The 21562-nt window shown below is 46.3% G+C and overlaps 4 protein-coding genes across 10 annotated transcripts in view; 1 reads left to right on the top strand and 3 right to left on the bottom strand.

Moving 5' to 3' along the window:
- Nucleotides 1–5293, bottom strand: part of PLD2 (phospholipase D2) — an 11491-nt gene extending 6198 nt beyond the window's left edge. Inside the window, exons 1-12 of one of the 7 annotated variants that reach the window (XM_015597455.2) lie at nucleotides 4999–5292; nucleotides 4504–4678; nucleotides 4195–4304; nucleotides 3980–4110; nucleotides 3734–3876; nucleotides 3213–3318; nucleotides 3058–3123; nucleotides 2857–2915; nucleotides 2644–2736; nucleotides 2399–2551; nucleotides 1780–1929; nucleotides 47–130 (exon numbers count right to left, since the gene is read on the bottom strand). In XM_015597455.2, coding sequence (XP_015452941.1) covers nucleotides 47–130; nucleotides 1780–1929; nucleotides 2399–2551; nucleotides 2644–2736; nucleotides 2857–2915; nucleotides 3058–3123; nucleotides 3213–3318; nucleotides 3734–3876; nucleotides 3980–4110; nucleotides 4195–4303 — 1094 coding nt within the window. In that variant the 5' untranslated portion in view covers nucleotide 4304; nucleotides 4504–4678; nucleotides 4999–5292. Of the gene's footprint in view, nucleotides 1–46; nucleotides 131–1779; nucleotides 1930–2398; nucleotides 2552–2643; nucleotides 2737–2856; nucleotides 2916–3057; nucleotides 3124–3212; nucleotides 3319–3733; nucleotides 3893–3979; nucleotides 4113–4194; nucleotides 4305–4503; nucleotides 4821–4856 lie in introns of those variants that run through there. The other 6 variants (XM_025040147.1, XM_015597453.2, XM_025040148.1 and 3 more) reach the window with 6 other exon arrangements.
- Nucleotides 5294–11362: 6069 nt separating this feature from the next.
- Nucleotides 11363–13378, bottom strand: PSMB6 (proteasome subunit beta 6). The gene is made up of 6 exons (XM_006922267.3): nucleotides 13223–13378; nucleotides 12742–12809; nucleotides 12281–12412; nucleotides 12049–12178; nucleotides 11705–11849; nucleotides 11363–11578 (listed from the first exon to the last, which is right to left on the bottom strand). Exons 1-6 carry the CDS (start codon nucleotides 13322–13324, stop codon nucleotides 11436–11438), a joined length of 720 nt encoding a protein of 239 aa, XP_006922329.1. The 5' UTR covers nucleotides 13325–13378; the 3' UTR covers nucleotides 11363–11435.
- A 4775-nt stretch (nucleotides 13379–18153) lies between these two features.
- GLTPD2 (glycolipid transfer protein domain containing 2) lies at nucleotides 18154–19546 on the bottom strand. The gene is made up of 4 exons (XM_025040079.1): nucleotides 19441–19546; nucleotides 19295–19359; nucleotides 18875–19041; nucleotides 18154–18771 (listed from the first exon to the last, which is right to left on the bottom strand). The coding sequence occupies exons 1-4, from the start codon at nucleotides 19544–19546 to the stop codon at nucleotides 18234–18236; spliced, it is 876 nt and encodes a 291-aa protein (XP_024895847.1). The 3' UTR covers nucleotides 18154–18233.
- Nucleotides 18907–21562, top strand: part of VMO1 (vitelline membrane outer layer 1 homolog) — a 3500-nt gene continuing 844 nt past the window's right edge. The window contains 2 exon segments of the mRNA XM_015597343.2: nucleotides 18907–19049; nucleotides 19251–21461. Of these exon segments, the coding sequence (XP_015452829.1) occupies nucleotides 21259–21461 (203 nt within the window). The 5' untranslated portion in view covers nucleotides 18907–19049; nucleotides 19251–21258.

Consider the following 21562-nt stretch of genomic DNA (forward strand, 5'->3'; position numbering starts at 1 on the left):
GCCCTATCCCATACCTTCTTGCTTGAGCTTCTTTTCTTCCACTTACCACCAGTCTGTAATAAAAATCTCCTCTTGAGCTCGCAGGATGGCATCTGCCACAGCAGCAAAGTAACCTGCCCCATTCACAAACCTGGGGGGAGGCCAAGCCAAGGAAGTCAGGGGAATCAGAAGCCAGAAAGCTCTGGAGAGTGAAGACCAGAGGACAGTCATGGGTCAGAGATGATGGGAGGGTCAAAGATCAAGAGTGATCAGAAAAGTCAAGTGGTATCAGATATATCAAAATATCAAAGTAGAATAAATTTGCCAGTGTGAGCTAACCTATAAAATTAAAACTTACAAAGATGCAATAAACTAAAGAAAATGACTAAAGATTGGGATAATTAATATAATCATACATAAAGAGTTCCAACAAATCGATAAGAAAAAGAAATATAAGCCAACTAAAAAGTGAGCAAACAACAAGAACTGACAGTTTACAGAAGAAATCAAAATGGCCAACCACAAGAAAAGATGTTCAATTTCATTAGTAAACAAAGAAATAATATTATTTAAATGCCTAATCTTTAATATGTATTAAGTGAAAAAATAAGTCACAGAACAGAGTATACGATCTTATTTATGTTAAAACTAAAAGTAACATGTATGCATAAGCATAAGAAAAAATGCAAGAAAAGGCCTGGGAAGATAAATATCAAACTGTTGCCAGGGTTACTTCTGGGGAAATGGGAATGTTGGGAGGAAGTGTAGGGGAGTAAGGGCTAGGGGATGAAGGCTTGTGCACTGAGTGGGAACTTTAATTTTTAATGTTTCCATATTGTTTCACTTTTTAATAACTAATAATCTAGTGTTGACCCAACCTGTTTACAAGATGTGTGATCTTGGGCAAGTTACTTAACTTCTTGCCTCAGTTTTCTCATTTGTAAAATGGAGATTTTACAGATATCCTGTCTTGTAGGGTTGTTACGAGGATTCAACATTACATATAAAACACTTAGAACACTTCCTGAAACATAGTAAGTGCTACATAAGTATTAGCTATTATTACTCTTATGTTAAAAACAAATCTCAACACCACCTTCCATGACTCCCCTCTGCCTATAATAAAAATCAGCCTTCTCAGCTGAGCACTTCCCAGATTCTTCTCTGGCCACTCCTCTTCACTCTACAATAATAGTCCTGTGGTTCCCAAACACACTAGGCTATCTCTAGCTTCTCTGCATGGATCGCCCTTCTCCATTCTCTTTATCTTGCTTAAGCAAACCTCAGGGTTACTACCTTCTGGAAGCCAGTCCTGACATCCCCACACTGGGGCAGATGCTGCTCCTCTGTGCTCAGTACCTGGTATCTACCATTGTTTCATGACTGAATCACCTACCAGACTGTGTCTTATTCCTGCCACTGAACCTGGCACATAGCTGTGCTTAGATAGTATTTATTAAATGAAAAAATTAAAGAGATATGAGGAGATTATAAAGAACAGAGGGTATGGTCAGTGTGGCAGAAGGGGTTCAAAAGGTCACAGAAGATCAGTGAATTCAGGAATCAGAGGAAATCATTGAGTTTGAGGATGAGAAAGATCAGAGGGAAATCAGAGAGATAATCAGCATGGTTAAAGAGGTCAGGGGGTCAGGAGATTCAAGAAATTAAAGGGGGGGTCATTGAGGACAGAAGTTAAAGAGGTCAGGGGTCATAGGAGATAAACGAGGATCAAGGACTCAGGGAACACCAAAAGGGTGGAGAAGGCCATAGACAAGCTCAGAAAGGACATCAATGTCTTACCACCGGGCCAAAGTACCAGGCCGGGGCGGAGCATAGCTGTCATGCCTGTGCAGCTGCAGGAAGTCTCTGCCCGGGCCCTGGGCCAGCTCAGTGATTTCCTGGCCCCACCACCGTGCCTGCCGGTAGCTACTGCACTTGAGAATCAGGGACCTGGACAGGAATAAGAAGATGGACTACAATCCTTACTCTCAGTACCTCTGGCCTGGCCCAGAAATCTCCCCACTTTAGCTATAACCTTTTCCTACTTCTTCCCTTAGTCCCTGAATCACTACTCCACAGGGACAAGGTATATATCTATCTTACTCACAGTTGGGTTCCTGGCACTTAGTATTGTGCCAGGCACTCAGATTGGTTGAATGAATAAATGAATGAATGGAGTGCATTTCTTTTACATCAAGAGTCTCCCCCACCCCCCAAGCTTATACTCAATCCCCTTTCTCAGGGCCTAGACTCAAGATGAGTCCCAAGAATCTGGCTAGAACAGTTTCCTGGTTCCAAATCATGGTCAGCTCAAGGAGGTCGAAATGCCTTTCCTCCTTCCATCAGCCTCCATGCAATACTCCTCAGAGCCCTAGGCTGGCTCTTCACTCACCAGGTGTCTGTCCCAGGGATGCCTTACCTGTGGGAGGTGTCGATTCGGACCCCATACCGTGCCTCTGTGCTCCTTTTCCCCACCTGTACCTCGAACCCAGGGTCAAAAAGCTGAACAAATGAGATGGCGCCAGTCTCGAGGCACATGTACAGCAGGAAGGAGTCCTTCACCACCAGCCACCTAGAGCAGAAGAGCTCCGTCCATTCCTCCCTGCCTTCAGGATCTCCTTTTCACACTCACCCATGGCTCAGCTGCCCCACTCCAGGCCTCACCTCTTGGACCAGCGATAGCAAACTTGGTCTCGGCCACAGCAAGTGAGACCAGGAACACGGTGGCCACCTGAGCGCTTCCGGATCACCCCTTCTCTGTGGGAAAAGTCAAGAAGAGATGTTGGATGGAGAATCCAGATCTCCAGCCCACCCTGCACTGAAGTCCCATTATCCAAATGTTTGCAAGTCGTTGGGCGAGGAGCGTCAGACACTTACAGTCCTTTGGATCCAAGGTCTGGGATAAATGACAGCTGACTGACTTCTAGGAACTCTGTCTGCAGAGGAAAACAAAAGCTCAGAGGAGAGACTCTGGCTTTCAGCCCCTCAGACTCTACTGACCCTGGTCCTCTACCCCTTGGGGATCTGATTATTCGCCTCCACCTAAAAAGTCCCAGGCATCCAGCCCTTGGACTTTACCATGGCATGGTAGTTGCGGTAGAAAGACATGGTCAGGAGGCGGTTGAGGTAATTCTCCAGGTATTTCTGAAGTAGGAATGGGAGACAGACACAGATGGGACCAGAGCCATTTGCACAACAAACGCCTCCCCAGAGGACCTGGTGTCTGGTCACACCTGTTTGCTGGATGCACGTCTAGTGGAGCCATCAAGACCTGCTCGGGGTAGAGAGGGCATCTCTCTATCGGCTGCATCTCGGGCTGGAGGATAGGGTACAGCAAAGCTGTGGAAGGGATGGGTTGAAGGTCAAATAAAAGCTGGAGGCTGAATGCCTGTGTTCCTGAGCACTGGAGATAGGGTCTTGGAGCAGGAGAGGAAAGCTTAGAGGCTGGCAGAAGGAAGGCCCCCTACACTGAGAATGGAGACAAGAAATAGGGAAGGCTGCCAAGAGCATTTTGGGCATCCAGCCCGGCTACAATACTGGCACAGAACCATGGACAGGGAGAGCTGAGCAGGGAAGGTTTCTGGTAACCAGGGTGAGAGGAGGGGGCCTAGTGGCCAGAGCTGGGGGAGGAAAGGTTGGGGTCTGGGGGCAAGACAAGCAGAAAGGAGTGATGGGGGCTGGAGCAGTGACAGCTCATGCTGCCACAGGGTGAGGGGCATCTGCCCTTCACAGGAAGCAGTCTGGTCCTCCTCACCGAGCCAAAGGGAGCAGACTCATCAAGACTTTGTGTCTCAGGAGGTCCCGATGCAGCTCCTGAAAATGACGGAACTTCTTCTTGGTTGTCCAGGTAAAGTCACCATGAGTCAAGCGGACAGAATACAGAGTGCAGGTTCCCACCTAGGGGTGTGAGGAACTGAATGGATGTCCCCTGGTTGGGTCGCAGCCCTCCACTCTGGCCAGTCCTCCCTTTACCCTCCACCCTTGCTGCCAGCCTAGCCACCTTGGATCCACTGGTGTATCTCTCAGTGCCCACCACCTGGGCTGTGACAGGAACCCCAGGGGCGAAAACCAAGGGGTGCATTTTCAGAGGCTGAAGGTCATAGATGGCCAGAAAGGGGTGCATCCGGTCAGCTAGGAGGAAAGTGGAAGAGTATAGACAGCAGGAGGTCTCAGCCCCTCCTCCTCCTCTCTTTGAGGGCTATCCTTCCTGTGTACCTGGGTCCTCTCCCTCCCTCAGAGTGTCCACCTCATCGGGCTCCATCTGTAATTGGCTGGAGTCCAGGTCGCCCCCAGAGAGGAAGAGGCTCTCCGGGCTCGCCGTCATCCTAGGAATATGGAAAATCCTTAGGAAGGTGACCTGCCCTGCAGAACTCTGTCCCCCTCCCAAATCCCACCTCCATAATCCTCCACCTCCCACAGGTCCCCCTCTTCCCGACCACTCAGGCTCCCCCTAACTCCCAGTTTCTCGATTATGGCCCCATCATCTGCAATGCCCGCTAACCTGCCTTTAACCTCACCCCCTACCTCGGTCCTTCATCCAGAATCCCTTAACTCCTCCTCTCGTAACCAGGGCGCCCAGCCAGGAACACTCAGGCAGGCCCCAATGGCCCTGAACTGAGGCAGAGAAGAAGCCAGGGGAAGAGGCCCCGGGGGTCGCAATAGGCCAGGAGCTGCTGGGGCTCAAGCTAGGCCAGGCCGGCTGGGAGAGAGGGGTCCAGGCGGGAAAGAGGAAGTTAAGCGCTCCCGGCCCGGGAGGAAAACCCCAAAATCTGAGCGTGCGGCTGAGTCAGGAGGCCCCGCAGCCCGGGCGGATTCCCGTCCCCGCCCGACTTCCTGAGCACCGACCCTCCGCGGCGTCCCCTCCCTGGTCCCCTCACCCGGGCAGCCCCAGCCAGCGCCGGCGCGGGATCTCGTGCAGAGGGAGCGGAGCCGAGATGGAGCGGGAGCCTACACCCCAGCGAGCCGGGGCAGTGAGGCTCACAGGGCCTGCCCTCGGGGGCGGGACGGCCCCCGCCTCACCTCCGCGGGATTCTCGTCTGTCCTGTCCCGCCCTCGCCTCCCTCGGCCCGCCCTGCGGTCCTGCGCTCAGCCCTGGGCCGGGGTGCGGGTGGGGGGTCGTCCTCTGTGCTACGGAGTTGCGCGGCCCACTCTGTGTGTCCGGCGGACTCCATCAGCGACTTGGTTCATCTGTCCCTCGCCGTCGGTCCTAGTGTGCCCTGCCGCGCCCTGTGGGCGCTTGACGCTCGACACTTTACCCTCCTCGGGCGCGGTCCCCGGGCCCTTTCCGGCCCCTGTGGAGACGCGCCTCCGCGGCAGGGACCTGCGGGTGTCCCCTTTCCGGGAGGGCTGCGAACTACAGTGAGCCTGTCCTGGCCAGCGTTTGTAGATAGAAGGAATTATAAAAGGCCGGAGGGATGGTCACCACAAATTTATTAACGTTTGCAAGCTTGCATTCTTTCATTCATTCACCATTTATTGCGCACTTGCTCTATCCGTGCCAGACATTGAGCGTACTGTAGTGAAAATGACAGTCACGGAAACTCATAGTCTAGGGGGAAACAGGAACATTTTCAGATTCTAAAAGACAATATTTCACCCCAGATGGACATTTGGGTTGTTTCTAATTTTTGTCTGTAGTGAATAAAACTCCTATAAACATTCCTGTATAAGTCTTTGTGTGGATATATGTTTTCATTTCTCTTGGTTAAACAGCTAGGAATGGAGTTACTGGCTCATGTAATCACTATACTTTAACTTTAAGAAACTGCCAAACTATTTTCCAAAACAGTTGTTCTGTCTCACATTTTCAGTTCCACAGCATCGATACAGTCAATCTTTACAGTGCCAGTAATTCTAATAAGTAAAATACTACATCACTGTAGTTTTATTTGTATTTCTTTGATTATTAATGATATTGACCATGTTTCATGTACTTGTTGGCCATTTATAGATCTTCTGTAAAGTGTCTCTTCAAGTCTTTTGCTAATTAAAAAAAAAAATCATGTTATTGAATTGTAAGAGTTCTTTATGTATATTTGGATATAAATCTTTTATCATATATATGTTTTGCAAATGTTTTCTCCCAAAATGTGGCTTGTCCTTTTAAAATAATGTGGCTTTTGAAAAGCAGAAGTTTTTGACTTTAATTAATTTGTGGTATATAAACTATTACTCAGCAATAAAAATGAATAAAATGTTAAACATAAGAGTTATTGTATGGCCCAGCGATTTCCACTCCTACATGTGTATCCAAGAGAATTGAAACCATATATCCACACAAAAACTTGTACATGAATGTCCATACTAGTATTCAAATAGCCAAAAAGTAAAAACAACCCAAATGTCCATCCACTGATGAATAAACAAAATGTGGTTTATCTCTACAATAGAATATTATTCAGCAATAAAAGGGAATAATGTACTGATTCTCTGCAACATGGATGAACCTTGAAAACATGGTAAGTGAAAGCAGAAAGACACAAAGGACCACATTTTGTATGATTCCATTTATATGAAATGTCCAGAATAAGTAAATTCATAGAGACAGAAAGTAGATTAGTGGTTGGCAGTAGCTTGGGAGAAGGAGGACAGGGGAATAACTGTTAATGGATACAGAGTTTCTTTCGAGAGTAAGAAAATGTTATAAAATTGGTTCTGATGGTTGCACAGCTCTGTGAATACAGTAAAAAAAACTCCACTGAATCGTATACTTTAAAAGGGTGAATTTTATGATATGCGAATTATTGCTTAATAAAGCTATTATTACAAAAAAGCAGACTGTCAATACTTGCAACATGGGCGAATTTCAAAATCATTATGCTGAAAGAAGCTATACACAAAAGAATAATACTGTGTGATTCCATTTATATAAAGTTCTGAAATAGACAAAACTAATCAATAGTGATGGAAATCAGATCAGTAGTTGCCTGTGGGAGGGGATGGGGGAACAACTGGCTGTGAAGGGGCATACAAGGGAACTCAGTGATAGAAATGTCCTATATCTTGATTAGGGTGGTGATTACATGGGTGTATACACATCAAAACTCATTGAACCGTACATGAAGATGTGTGTATTAAATTAAATGTAAATTTTTATTTCAATAAAGTTAATTTAAAAACAGGTAAACACACAATAGAATATACAGATGTCAAGTGATAATGTATACCTGAAAATTATATGATTGTATTAATCAACGTTACCCCAATAAACTTAATTAAAAATTAAAAAATAAATAAAATAAAAACAAAACAAAAAAGCAAAAAACATTTCTAAATCAGGCAATATCGTCAGCAGTATATCCTAACCTTTCCCACCCGCATTATGGCACCCTTAGGGAATAATATAGCATTTGCACAGCTCTACTAGAGAGCATTTAGAATCCTTGGCTAGAGTGCCCTGGACCTAAGGCTTCCAGCCCAGACTCTGGCCACCCCCTGCCCCAGACCTGGCTGAGGGCATCAGTGCCTGCCAGGAACATGCTAGGGAAGCTCAGTGTGGTGGCAAACAGAGTGGACTCTCAAGTCAGACTGATGAGAGTGGCGGTGAGTTCCTGCTCTGATGGTAACTGCCTGTGTGACCTTGGGCAAGTTACCTAATGTCTCAGTGCCTCCAATTCCTCATCTGTGAAATCGGGATAGTAATAACACTTGCCTCAAAGGATCATCGATATCATTAAATTAGATGAGCTAAACATGTAAAAGTCCTTAGACTCTACCTAGCACAGCATTATCAATCACAACTATCTTCATAAAAGGGGACGAGAGTCACCAGACCAAGTTTCCTGTTCTAAAATAATAGACTATTTTTAAAATTTTACAACTTAGAAATTCTAAATTTTCATTCTAAAATACAGATGAATTCCCAGAAGTGTCCAGGCTGGCACCATGTTGTCCGGCCTTGCTGTACTGAATTTTCACTGCACCTGTATGTCCCAGCACATCTGCATCTGCCATGCCACCCATTCCAGTCTCCTTCTGCTTCTCCATGAGGATCAAGAGAGCCTCCAAATGAAGGGATGCACAAAAGGATAGGTGTTAAGTGGGGTAAACCTCCACCTCTTCCCTCCTCCCTCTTCTCCCCCTTCCATCCCCTGGCGCCTATAATCACCAGGCGGTCTGAGGCTAAGTGGTAGTTTTGCCCACAGTGGGGGGGCTTGGAAACCACACCCCTCCTCCTGGGGCCCTCCTGCCCATTCCCAGCACCCTGGTTTCCTTCATTGTTGAGATGGGTCTCAAGGGGGCATGGTGTTTCCCATGGTGTGGGTGCCGGAGACAGCGGGGGACTGAAAGAGGAGCAGGTATGGGGGTAGACTGAGGATAAAGGCGGGCTGTCAGGCAGACAGATAAACTTCACTGGAAGAAAGGTAAATTCTTAAACCAGGGAAGGGAAAAGGATAGTCTGTCTGCTTGGGTGGGAGGTAGATAGATCTATTGCTTCCCCACAGAGCTAGCTAAATACTTTGCAAGGTCTAACGGAACATGAAGAAATGAGATTCCTTGATAAAAAATGATTAAGAATTTCAAGACAGTGACAACAGAGCATTACACCCAGCATGAGGGCCCTTCTGAGTATGGGGCTGGGTGCAACTGTATAGGTCGAAGGCCAGTGAAGCCAGCCCTGCTCTCTCAACATCCCCTGTCCCTCTCTCTGCTGATGCCACTAACATTCATCCCTCCCAAGACCTCCAGGTGTCTTCCCTGACCTCTCTAAGGGGGGTGGGGGGTGATGGGAGCTTTTGGGGGAGGGATGGGGAACTCAGATCCACAACTCCCTTCTTCTTCCTCTGATCTCCCTTTTAGGTCTGGATCCAGCTGCCCCTCCAGATCCAGATCCCAGCCCAGTTATAGCCCCCATTGTGGCTGAGGGAGGGATACCCTCCCAAGAGTCTGGTGCCTACTTCAGCAGAAAAGCCCGACTCTCCTTCCGCCACCAGCTGCATGACATAGCATCGGCCAATGACTCCACCATTTGAAGGGTACAACCAGGGGCTGAACTTCCAGGAAGCCTTGGCAAAATTCCTTGCCCCCCACTTCTCAGTGACCCGTTTCTGGCTCCCCCAAGTCCCTCATGACCTTCTCATTAAATATATTCAGAGTTGCCAAGTGTTGTGTGTGTATGCTTGTGTGTTGAGGTGGGAGAGTAAATGGGGCCAAAGCACTAGGCTGGGTTATGCGGCTGAGGTGGGAAGTGTAGCACTTGGTGGGAGTGAGGACATAGGAGTGGTGAATATGATGCAGCTAATCTAATGCAGAGCTCAGGTGTGGCTAGCTGGAAGTTTACTGAAATCAAGCTTCAGAGTTGAGTGTGGTGAGAGCAGTCTGGAGAGGTTGGGGGCCAGGCGGGACAGCAGATATGGCTAGGGAGCATAGTCATTCAATAAATATATCCAGGTATTGAGGATATATCAGTGAACCAAGCAGAAAGAATTCTCTCTTCTCGCTGACCTTACTTTCTAGTAGAGGTGGTAGACAGTAAATAAACAAATAAGCATGATAATATGAGATAGCAATTAAGTGCTGCTATGAAGAAAATTAAACAGGGTAATGAGAAATTTCAGGTGGTTAGGAAAGGCCTAATGAGGTGACATTGACCTGAGACCTGAATGATGTGTCAATGTTTACTGGTTCTAACAAATGTACCGCACTGGTGCAGGATGTTGATAGTGGGAGAGGCTATGCATATGTGGTGGCAGAGGGACATACAGGGAAACCTCTGTACTTTCCACTCAATTTTGTTGAGAATCTAAAACTGTTCTAATAGTATATTTTTTAAATCAGAGAAGAACAGTCCCAGGCAGAAAAAACAGCAAGTGTTAAGTGCAAAATCCCTTAGGTTCTAGGAAACAGAAAAAAAAAGCCAGTGACTTGAGTGTGAAGACTGAGGGAAACTGTTGGGTCTTCTAAGCCATGGTAAGGGGCTAAAATATTATTCTAGATGGAATAGGGCACTGAGGAATGTTAAGCAGGGAAATGACATGATCTCACATTACAAGATCACTTTGGTTGCTGTATGGGGAAAGATTGTAAGTAAAGCATAGAAGCTGTAAGGCCAAGTAACATGGGGTGTGCCATTCTCTAGGCAAGAGAAGATGGTGGCTTGGCTCAAGACAGTGCTGTGGAGATAGTGAGAGGTAGATGGATTCTAGATATACTTTTGGAGTTTTTAGGACTTACTGTTGGACTGAATGTGGAGTGCAAGGCAGAGAGGAATCAAAGATGCTTTGAGATAAGAGAAGACTGGGAGAACAGGTTTTGCAGGAAAATCTATTGGTTATTTTGAGGTACAGGTTTGGGGACAGAGATCCTCCTTTGCTCTTCTTCACTTAATCCAGGACCCTCCCCATTCCTACCTCCTTAGGAAGCCTTACTTGTACCCTCCGAAACCCTCATGGGCAGGATTTTATTCTAGAACAAGGTTTTCAAATATGGCTTATAGTTACCTGATCCATGGCAGGGGCAAGGGGGGTGGGGGCTGAGATTGGGGCAAGATTGAGAATATTGGTCACTGTCAATGAGCACCAAGCTCATTTATGTCCGACTTGAGTGGGGACAGCCTTGTAGGGGCCAGAGTCCACTCTTTGCCTCCCATTCAAGGGGCTGAAGACTGGCTTACTATACTCCCCATGGGAATGGTGGCTTCCAGAGCTGGCCCACAGCATTCCTAGTGGCTGCTCTCTCCAAACCAACACCCATTTTACACTCCATTTGTGAACAAGGTTCACCTTTCTCCCAAAAGCCAAGGAAGTCACACTGCTGCTCCTGACAAGATGAGATGACAGAGGTAAGTGCAGAGAGAGGGGACCATGAGCCTAGGTCAGAGGAGATCTGAAGCTCTTCTGGCCTTAGGGCCAGTAGCCACCCATGATTACAGGCTAAGAAGTGATCTCAGTCTCAGTCAGAATTCTGAGCTCTACCTAAGGCTTGAATGAGGGTGGGGAAAGGATAATTTGTTGGTAATCCCTATATAAAACACACTCCGGTGGTAGAGCTGTGGTCTCCAACCTTTTTGGCAGTAGTGACCAGTGCTCCTATGGGAATCTAATGCCTGATGATCTGAGGTGGAGCTGAGGCAGTGATGCTAGCACTGGGGAGCGGCTGCAATACAGAGGTGAAGCTTTGCTTGCGGGCCCACCACTCACCTCCTGCTGTGCCACCTGGTTCCTAACAGGTCACGGACCAGTACCGGTCTGCGGCCTGGGGGTTGAGGATCTCTATGAAAGAAAGGAAGTGTGGGAGAAGGTGACCTGGAGAAAGAGGTTTGAAAACCACCCTTGTAAAGGTTTCTCTTCAATCCCCTCTGAGCTCAGGGCAGTGGTATGTACGAACAGCAGTAGACCAGACAATTTCAGGCTTGAAGTCATAAAAAGAATCCAAAACAAACAGACTCTTTGACAAACTGTTTATTGAATTTTGCATCATTATGAGATGTCTCTTATTGTATCCTAGAATCCTAGGATTCAGAGAGGTGGTAAAGTGGCAATGGTGAATTTGGGGATCTGGTCTCCCAAAAGAACCTGCCGCTCTACCCCCGATTCTGCAATGGCTGCCAGCCGGATCACCCCTCCACTGGAGCCGTCCCGCTCCATGGCCAGAGCCAGAGCTGAGGATAAAAGAAGAAAGTTGGGGTTCAGAGTCAGATGCTGGGATCACTGCAAGTAATGATGAAAGTTGGCCTGGCTTGGGTATGGGGGTTGAAGCTCGTAGGCCCAGAAGCCCAAGTTCTCACCATTGGCAGTGAACTGTAGACACTCTTCCTTAGTCATGCCTTCCCGGTAAGTAGCATCGACATAGCCATAGATATAGGAGCTCCCGGAGCCTCCGATGGCAAAGGACTGCCTTACCATCATACCCCCCATGGGCACTGAGTACACCTGCCAGATGGAGGAAGGAGAAGAATCATCAATTGTACCTTCCCTACGACACATGTACTTTCACCTGTCCATTGTGGGATTGATCTAGGAAGAGTTAATAGTAAGTGAGGCAGAGACTGGAAAGACAAAATACCTGGGTGGGGGAGAGGATCAAAGGAATGGCTCCAGTGCTCTGGGGGGAAGGGTGGGGATATCTGACCTGCCCTCCTTCTTGGGGGTCCCAGCCTGCAATGATGATCCCTGCCATCAGGTCTTCCCGGTATCGGTAACACATCTCCTTAAAGAGGCTGGCTGCTGTGTGTACCAGTGGAGGCTCATTCAGTTCAATGCTAGAGGGTGAGGGGAGTCACAGGGAAGGCTAGGAGTCAGGCTGTTTGGCTTTTCAGGTCCCAACTCCCTTCAGAAACTTGTTTCTCCCTGCCCACAAGCACCTGTGGAAACCAAGCTGATAGGTAACAGCATCAGCTACTGCCTGGGTATCAGCTGCGGAGCCTGAGCGGCAGCAGAAAATACGATCATGAATAGGGGTCAGCTTGTCAGTCACTCGATTAGCGATGTAGGACCTGCAGAACGGCAAAATAGTGAGGGATGCACCTACTTGTCTCCCATCTCCATCCCATTATTATCCACTCCCTCAGGACTCAGGAATAAGAACTGCACTATTCCCTATTAGTCCTCATCCAACTGAAGCAGGCTGGAGAACAGACTTTTGCAAGAGTTTCACCTAAGGGCGAGGGGAATTGAGTAGTAGTAGAAGCTGGAACAAATCCTTAGCTCCACGGAGGAGAGAAACTTCCCTTCCACAGCGGTCTGTGGAGGATAAGGATGGGCTGGAAAGCAAGGAAGGAAGAGAAAGATGGGAAGACCTTTCACATATCTGTCCAGAGCTCACCCAGTGGTTGTTCGGGAGTCAGCCCCCAGAACCACGCCTCCGTCAAATTGCACTGCCATGATAGTGGTCTGGGAAAAACAAGAAAAGGGTGAGTCTGGGCCTGTCCACATTCTACAGCACACACAAACCTTAATGATCCCTCTATCCAGTCCCTAGAGTACAAAAGTCGTGCACCACTAACCCACTGTCAAATCTCACAGGGGCCTCAACGCCCCGCAGAATACCAGAATTCCAATCCTCTAATCCCCAAAGGCCCATCCGAGCGTTAAGTCTGCGTCTCGCAAAATTCTGAAATTCCACGCTTCAATCTTCCTTCCGCCTCTCACCACGAAAGTACCACGCCACATCCTCATACCTCTCCCCTTGCCTCTAGCACTTCATAGACCACCTCTCGCCCCCAATATTCCCAACCCGTTCAGGCTTTATCCTTCCATCGCATCAAGCCTTGTGCACATCTCCTGAAGCCCGAGTCCTTCCTCACCCCTGTGGAGACTTCACGGTTTTCCCAGTCAGGGGTAATGGCCTCTGGCCCCCAGGACGGTACTGGCTCCGCTCCTCTAGGAGATACTAAGGTGGCCGCCATCTTCCTCCTCTGGCACTGCCAAAAAGCAACTGTCGTAAAGCGCCCTGTCACTCTCTTTAGTCGTGCTCGGAGGCTTTCTTGGGACGAGCTAGGACACAGTTGACGGCAGAAGGGAAAAAGATATGTACAAGGAAGTTTGTTTTGCGACAGTGAGTGCTGTATGGCAGCGTGGCCGGCAAAGAGGCAAACAGGCAAATAAAAATACCCCCAAAACAGTATATAAAGGGCTACGTTTCCTATCGAATTGCGCAGGACTGATATATCTGATCGGAGTTGCAATTCACAGACTTTAAGACAGACTTGAGCCTCTGACTTACAGTGATCACAGTATGTCTTTATTTCTCTTAGGTATATTATGTACCTAGGAGTATATACGGTACTAGGAGTAGAATTGCTGGGTTATGTAGTAACAGTGTAACATTTTGAGGAACTGATAGAGGTTTGCTACAACAACTGCCTCATTTTACATCCCCACCAGTGTATGAAGGTTCCAGTTTCTCTATATCCTCACTAATAGTTACTGTACGTTTTTTATTTTAGCCATCCTGGTGAGTGTGAATTGATATCTTGAGTTTTGTTTGTAATTTGCATTTCCTAATGATTAGTGATGTTGAGCCTCTTTTCATATGCTAGTTGACCATTTGTGTATCTTTTCTGGGGAAATGTCTGTTGAAGTCCTTTGCCCATTTTTAAATTGGGTTATCTTTTTATTGTTACGTTCTTAAGAGTTCTTTTTTATATTTCAGATATTGGACCTTTATCAGATATATGATTTGCAAATACTTTCTCCTGTTTTATGGATTATCTTTTCACATTCTTTGTTGGTGTCCTTTGAAGCACAAAAGTTTTAAACTTTGGTGAAGTCCTGTTTTTTCCTTTGGTTGCTTGTGCTTTTGATATCTATGAAACTGTTGCCTAATCCAAGGCCACAGATTTACATCTATATTTTCTTCTAGAGTTTTATAGTTTTAATTCTTATATTTTTTAGTCTATGATTTATTTTGAGTTAATTTTTGTATATGATGTGAAGTAGGGCCCCAATTCATTCTTTTGCATAAATATATCCATTTGTTCCAGAACTATTTGTTGAAAAGACTATTCTTTCCCCTTGAATGGTCCTGGCACTCTTGCAGAAAATCAATTGACCATGGTGTATAATACTTTTTATATGTGGTTTGCTAGTATTTCATTGAAGATTATTCATACAATATATTCATACAATATATTCATACAATATATTGGTCTGCAGTTTATTTATTTATTTATTCATACAATATATTGAAGATTATTCATACAATATATTCATACAATATATTCATACAATATATTGGTCTGCAGTTTATTTATTTATTTATTCATACAATATATTGAAGATTATTCATACAATATATTGAAGATTATTCATACAATATTTATTTTTTAATCTTTGATATTAGGGTAATACTGGCCTCATAAAACGAGTAGAGAAGTATTCCTTCCTCTTCTATTTTTGTAAGTGCTTGTGAAGGATTGGCATTAATTTTAAACATTCAGTGTAATTCTTCAGTGAAAATATTGAGTCCTGGGCTTTTCTTTATGGGACGTTTCCTTGATTACTAACTTGATCTCTTTGTTATAGGTCTAGTCAGATTTTTTTATGTATTCTTGAGTCAGTTTTGGTAGTTTATGTCTTTCTAGGAATTTGTTTCAGGTTATCTAATTTGTTGACTTGCAATTGTTTACAGTATTCCTTTGTAATTCCTTTTTTTTTTCCTGTAAGATCAGTAGTAATGTTATTCTTTCATTCTTGATTTTAGTAATTTGAGTCTTCTCTCTTTTTTTCTTGGTTAGGCTGGCTAAAGGTATGTCAGTTTTCTTGATTTTTTTTTTTAAAAAACAACTTTTGTTTTAGTTGATTCTCTCTATTGTTTTTCTATTTTCTATTTCATTTATTTACATTCTGATCTTTATTATTTCCTTCCTTCTACTTTTCTTTAGGTTTTATATGATTTTCTAGTTTCTCAGATGGAAGTTTAAGCTATTGATTTGAGATCTTTCTTCCTTTTTAATATAGGCATTTACAGCTAAATTTACCCCTAAGCACTACTTATGCTGCATCCCTAAGTTTTGGTATGTTTTGTTTTCATTTTCACTAACCTCAAAATATTTTCCCCGTGAGTTCTCCTTTGACCCATTGGTTGTTTAGGACTGTTATTTAATGTCCACATATTTGTGAATTTCTCAAATTCTTCCCTGCTATTGATTTCTAATTTCATTACATTTTAGTTGGAGAATATTTTGTGGCTTCAGTCTTTTTAAATTTATTGAGACTTTTTTGGTGGCCTGACATATGGTCTATCCAGAGAATGTAACATGTGCACTTGAGAAGAATGTGTATTTTGCTGTTATTATGTGGAGCACTCCTGTTACTGTGTGGAGCTGGTTTTTTTGAATTGAAACTATGATCCAGACAATCCCCTGCTTAAAATTAATACTTGTGATAAAGTTCCATCTCTGTAACACAGTTTATAAGGCCCTTCATGAACTTGTTCCTTCCCACCTGTCCAGAATCACATCTCCTCTTTACTTTTTAAATTTGTATTGTAGTAAATATAAATAACATAAGATTCAGCATTTTAACCATTTTGGGTATACAATTTAATAGCATTAAGTATATTTACATTATCGTGCCACCTCCTTCTTTTCTTTTTGATACTCTTGGCTCTAGTCATCTGAATTATTTTTAGTGTTCATACATTCATTCAGCAAAAAGCTATTGAATGCCTACTAGGTACTGTTGTGGAAAAATCCCAAACCAGTCCAAAGAAACACCAAGCAGTAGCTCGGAGAGAAAGGGGAGCTCAGGTTTATCATGTGCAGTTCCAGAGGAGCTAGTGCTCTGAAGATCTGGGCAGTGGGCTCAGTTGCAACATTGCCTATATACCAGAATTTTTACACAAGCTAATTGGCAGTTTGAACTCAAACCATTACAAATGGAGGGGGCTGCCATGAAGACTACAAGCAGTAACATTGGTAAGGGTGGGAGCTGTCATGGGCTGCTGACAGATACAAATTGTTACAGAAAGCGGGACCTGCTAGGGGTACAAACAGTACAGTTTCATTTATTGAGCAAAAGGCAAATAGAACAAGGTACAAAAGAGCTCTGCAGTGAGCTCCTGCATGCAGCAAGGACATTTACAGAAGCAGAACAAAAAAGCTGATTCGCTTTTAATGAAAATCCTGAAATTTTCTCTTCAGTACCAGGCCCTCTTTGAGGCACTGAAGGTCCCTCAGGGAACAAAATAGAAATTTCTAGTCCCATGGAGCTCATATCTATTGGGGGAGACAACAAAACAAAACAAATAATACATATATATAGTATGTTATAGAGGGAATCATAAGAAGAAAAAGGAGATAGGACGTGTGTGTACATGTATGCTTGTGCATGTGTGTGTGTTGAAATTTTAGAATAATCAGGAAAGATCTCACTGAGGAATACCAGTGAATAAAGACCAGAAAGAAGTAAGGAGAGAAGTAATTTGTCTTTTTGGGGAAAAAACATTCTGGACAGAGAGAGAGCAAAAGGAAAGGTCCTGAGGCAGGATCAAATCTGACATGTTCAATGAATATCGAGGAGGTCAATTTGGCTGGTGCATGAAGAGTCAGATCAGATAGGACCTATACAAAGCTTTTCATTGTTATCAACTGAAAACATGAGCCAGAAAATTTCCTACTTAAATTAAAAATTTTTTTTCATTTGAGTGCAATAGGAAGGCTTTTGAAGGTTTTAAGTAGGGAAGTGCCATATGAAATACATTTTAAAGGATTATTTTGGCTGCTCTATTGAACATACACTATAGGGAGGCTAAGTATAGGACAGAGAGACAATTAGGAGGCTATTGCAATAATCGAGGTGATAAAGTTGGCTTGACGAGTATGGTAGCAGTGGAGAGAGTAGGAAATGGTCAGAATCTGACAGATTGGATGTGGATATGATGAAAGAGAAACAGAAGAGTCAAGTTTTTGGCTTAAGGACCTGGAAGAATGGAGTTGTCATTTATTGAGATAGTAGACTATGAATAGAATATTTGGGAGGGGAGAATATTAGAAGCTCCGTTTGGGGCATGTTAAATTTGCTATGGCTAGTTGAAATCCAAGTGGAGATGTTGAATAAGGTGTATAGTTAACATTCTGGAGTCCAGGGAAAAGTGGGTTGGAATTATAACTTGGGAGTTATCAGTGTATGAAATGGCCAAGCTCTCTTATGTTCACTATCATTGTGGGAGCGGCCAAGGAGTCATTTCATAAACATGCATTATTGAACTGATCGCCTGCATGGTGTGAGACATGATGCACACAGGTTTTAGGCTTGAATGCCATATATTCATAGACAGGGAACACAAGAAGAGGTGAAGTTTTGGGAAGAGGCTATTGGATCCGAGTTAGATGTGTTGAATTTCCGGTGTCTGTGGAGGTGTCCAGGAAATTAGTGGCTTTGTGGGGGCTGGAGCTCAGGGGACAGGTCTGAAGTAGAGACTTAGCATGTAATTGGCAACGGAAACTATAGGAGTGGTTGAGATAGTCGGGAAGCGTGAGTCTCTTGGCTGCCGGGAACAGGGATGACACATCTTCCCACATCCATTTTTATTTCTCCTAAGCACTTGCCGACGTCACGCAAAACGCCCTAAACCTACGGCTACCAAAGAATACTTTTTACTTTCCACAGCTCCTGACTTCTTCCGGAGACTGCGAGTAGAGGGAGGAGCTAAACAACCCTCCCGCTAGGGGCGGGCCTCCTGGATAGTGATGTTACCAAAGAGGCGGGAGAGCGGGCGTCACGCCCCCTGGCGCCGGAAGCGAGCACGGAGGGCTCTATCCTGACCCCACGCCAGTGCGCTCGGTTCCTAGCGGATCCCTGCCACCGCCGGCCTCAGGCCAGCTGGAGCAGGCCGCGCCGTGCCAGCAAGCCCTGGGTCTGGTTGTAGACATTCTCCAGGGTGCCCGCGGCCCGGGCAAGCGTGGCCCTTGCCTCCGCCTCTCTGGTTCCCGGACACGCCAGCTTGAGCAAGCGGCCGCGACCTGGGAAGGAGAGGAAGGCGAGGCGGACGGCTTGACGGACCAGCCAGGAGTGGTGCGGAGCAAGGGCCTTGCTGTAGGCGTCGTTGCACTGCTCGCCGGCGTCCGGGCCTTCAAGCATCTCGGTCGCCACCCGGTGGAGGCAGAGCTGGGACCAGTGTAGCGCACGGTGCAGCAAAAGCATCGTTCGTGAGCCCGAGGACGTGGCGTAGTTTCGAGGGGCGATCCCCGGCAGCTCCAGCAGTCCTGCCCGCCGCTCCCACTCCACCATGCCTGCTAGCGTCTTGTAGTGCACAGCATCTGGGCCGTGCACCCGAGCCTCAAGGGCTGTCACTTTGTTGAAGGCCTCGCCTGTGGCGAAGGCGAAGATGGAGCCGAGAGGAGTCAGGAACCTGTGTGGTTGGTGGTGGGAAGAGTGGGATGGTTCAAGAGAGAGAGACAGAGCAATGGAGCCATACGAGGCGTGGACTGGATTAGGGGAGGGAGACCACTCACCTAATTAGCTCTCTCCATCCTGCCAGGTAATGTGATAACTCCACATCTCCTTCGGTGTTCAGACTGTCGCGGAACCTCCTCATCATGCGGCTCAGCATCCCCCGGGGGCCCAGACACTGAGGCTTTTCCAGCTGCGGGGCTTCTGGGGGTCTCGACTGTTGCTGGGTCTAGGAGGGTAAATATAAGGGAAGGGAGCGGGAGCAGAACCCTTAGCTTACTGGGCCTCCTTCGCCAAGCAGCCCAGTCGGGCTCTGACCAAATTATTCCTGAGGTGTCCCTCCTGCTGTACTGTCAGCTTCTGGTGGGAGGGGGCATACAGGAAGGAGGACCTACCCTTCACCAGAGCCTCAGCCTGACTCCACTTCCCTCTGTTCAGGGTCCCACCTGGAGCTCCTGGTCCCAGCCCTGAACCAAGCATACCTGTAGAGGTGGCGGTCCCTCGGAAATGCAGGACTGTGCTCCAGATTGGCAGCCTGAGCGGGCGCCTGTGGAGGGCTTCAAGAGGGGGCTTAGGTCCCAAGGATCTGGATTCTTGGGTTCCTCCCAGAGCAGATGAGGCCACTCACGTAGGCTCCAAGCACAGAAATAATAAAGCAACAGCAGGAAGACGGCGAGAGGAATTGCATGGCGGAACCAGCGCCGCGGGACCCGTGGAGGCAGCGCGACACCCATGGCTGCTGCTGGGATCACCGACCCCTCAACAGTCTCTAGCCAGTCCTTGTCCCTCCGCCTCCAGGAGGGGAGAGAAGCCCGCAGTGCCCTGAGGTGCAAGGGTTAATAATTAACCTAAATCCCCTTCCCCTGTGCCCTTTGCCCCCAAGGGCAGCATCCTAGGTATGAGAAACCGGATCAAGAGGATTTGGGAGGTTCCATAGCAATGATACATCTCTGCATTACCATCCTTGTAAGGCCAAGTTGTAGTAAAAGGCAGCCTGGGTATTGGGAAGAGAGGCTGGTGTCAGAACCAGCTACCCCACTGAGCAACAGTGTGGGCCGTAAGTTTACTCTGAGCTTGAGTTCCCTCTACTGTAAATTGAGAATAGGTACTTTGCAAGGATTAAATGATAATGTATTTGCAAACACTGTAAATAGAAAAGCTTACCACAATTGCTCCATAAATCTTAACCTATTAAGTTCAAACGTGGAGTACCGGGGACCCTGGAACACCCACTTCTAAATTCTCTAGACTATCTCCAGGGAACCTTGTCTTGGTCTGGATGCATGGCCTCCTGGTTATATACTTTAGATTTTATCCTTTTACATTTTTGTGGTTTAATTTTTTAAACTCCAAGTTGATTCCTCAATTATTCATCAAACCAACCTTTATTAACTATTTCCACATGCCAGGCTCTGTGTTAGGTCTCAAGAAGACAAAAGTGTCTTCATAGAGCTCAAGGTCCATTGGATAATTTGTCATCTTTTGCCCCCACTGGAATGTTAGCTCTGATGAAGACAGGGTCCTTGTTTTCCTTAGTTACTGTTCTATTTACAGCACTTAGAATAGTGCTGGGCCAAAATACATTATTGCTAAATAAGTACATATTGAATAAACAAAGGAATGTGTATGAGGGACAGGCAAATCAGAGGTGGTGCTCCCATGACAAATTTGAGCCAGGTTTTGCAAATTAGGAGTCCACCTAGTGGTCATGGGGGGAGAGCATTCAGGGAAAGGATATAGGATGCAATGAAAGAAACAGCATCTCCTGTTCTTAGTCCCATGTCCATAAACAATAGAATTTTCCTATCTCTGTGTATATTTTCTTTGGTGGTGAGGAGGAGTATACCATATTCTCAAGGAGTCAGGGCTCCAATCACTAAGAAGACCTTTCCTAGCTCCCACAGTTCATGAATTCTAGCCTTATCTCTCACTCTGATCCCCTCCCACATCATGGAGGTCACTCCTGAGTTTACATCTGACCAATCCTGTCCAGTGGGATTCTGGAGCCATCACTTCCATCTCTAGCCTTGGACTCCCCATTTCCCAATGTTGCAATATTTCTTGGCTTGCTGACTGTGACCTTAACTGCTTGCCATTTCTAAACCCCAGTTACCTCATCTTCAGAATTGGAAGGGTAATTCCCAGCTCTAAAGCTGTGAGGATTAATTAAAACACGCCTGCAAAAAACCGCTAACCACAATTCTTGGCCTACAGTAAACGTTCAGTAGGTGGTGGTGATTTCAATTTGTCTGATCCCGCAGCCCCTCCTCCTTTGACACTAGGAGCCTCTGTCTTCTAGACTAGAAAATCTGGTCCGCAGGGTTCTGGGAGAGGATTAGTTTTTGGTGTCACTTAATCCAGCTGGTCCTTCCGCAATCGGAGCCCTCCTAGGGGCAGTTATATAAATCTTATTAAGTAAGAATCCCGGGCTCACAAAGGCTGCAGGATGGAGCAGGGAGTGGGCGCCAACCTGCTGCTGCTGTGGGCGATGTGCTTAGGACATGCACAAGCAGATGGGTCGAGCGGCTACACGTTAGTCATCGAGGTGACCAACGGGGGTCCCTGGGGTGACTGGGCCTGGCCCGAGATGTGTCCTGACGGATTCTTCGCCAGCGGGTTCTCGCTCAAGGTGAGGGCTCAGACCTAGGTCTCAAAGGGGATGGAGATACATGAACCCCCAGAACAGAGGATGGTAGTCTTCTGACTCTTCCTTACCACTCCTTTCCTCGCCAACCAGGTGGAGCCCCCCC

Source organism: Pteropus alecto, unplaced genomic scaffold (genome assembly GCF_000325575.1).
Source record: "Pteropus alecto unplaced genomic scaffold, ASM32557v1 scaffold398, whole genome shotgun sequence".
NCBI lineage: Eukaryota > Metazoa > Chordata > Mammalia > Chiroptera > Pteropodidae > Pteropus > Pteropus alecto.

Excerpts from the sequence above, each read along its gene's own strand:
- GLTPD2 (XM_025040079.1), bottom strand. The coding sequence starts at position 19,546 with ATGGGTGTCGCGCTGCCTCCACGGGTCCCGCGGCGCTGGTTCCGCCAT. Across the intron at positions 19,042-19,294 it reads AGGGACCGCCACCTCTACAG|ACCCAGCAACAGTCGAGACC; the intron begins GTATGCTTGGTT and ends TTACCCTCCTAG. Across the intron at positions 18,772-18,874 it reads GGATGGAGAGAGCTAATTAG|GTTCCTGACTCCTCTCGGCT; the intron begins GTGAGTGGTCTC and ends CCAACCACACAG.
- PSMB6 (XM_006922267.3), bottom strand. The coding sequence starts at position 13,324 with ATGGCGGCCACCTTAGTATCTCCTAGAGGAGCGGAGCCAGTACCGTCC. Across the intron at positions 12,179-12,280 it reads TATCAGCTTGGTTTCCACAG|CATTGAACTGAATGAGCCTC; the intron begins GTGCTTGTGGGC and ends CTCACCCTCTAG. Across the intron at positions 11,850-12,048 it reads ACCCCCAAGAAGGAGGGCAG|GTGTACTCAGTGCCCATGGG; the intron begins GTCAGATATCCC and ends TCCATCTGGCAG.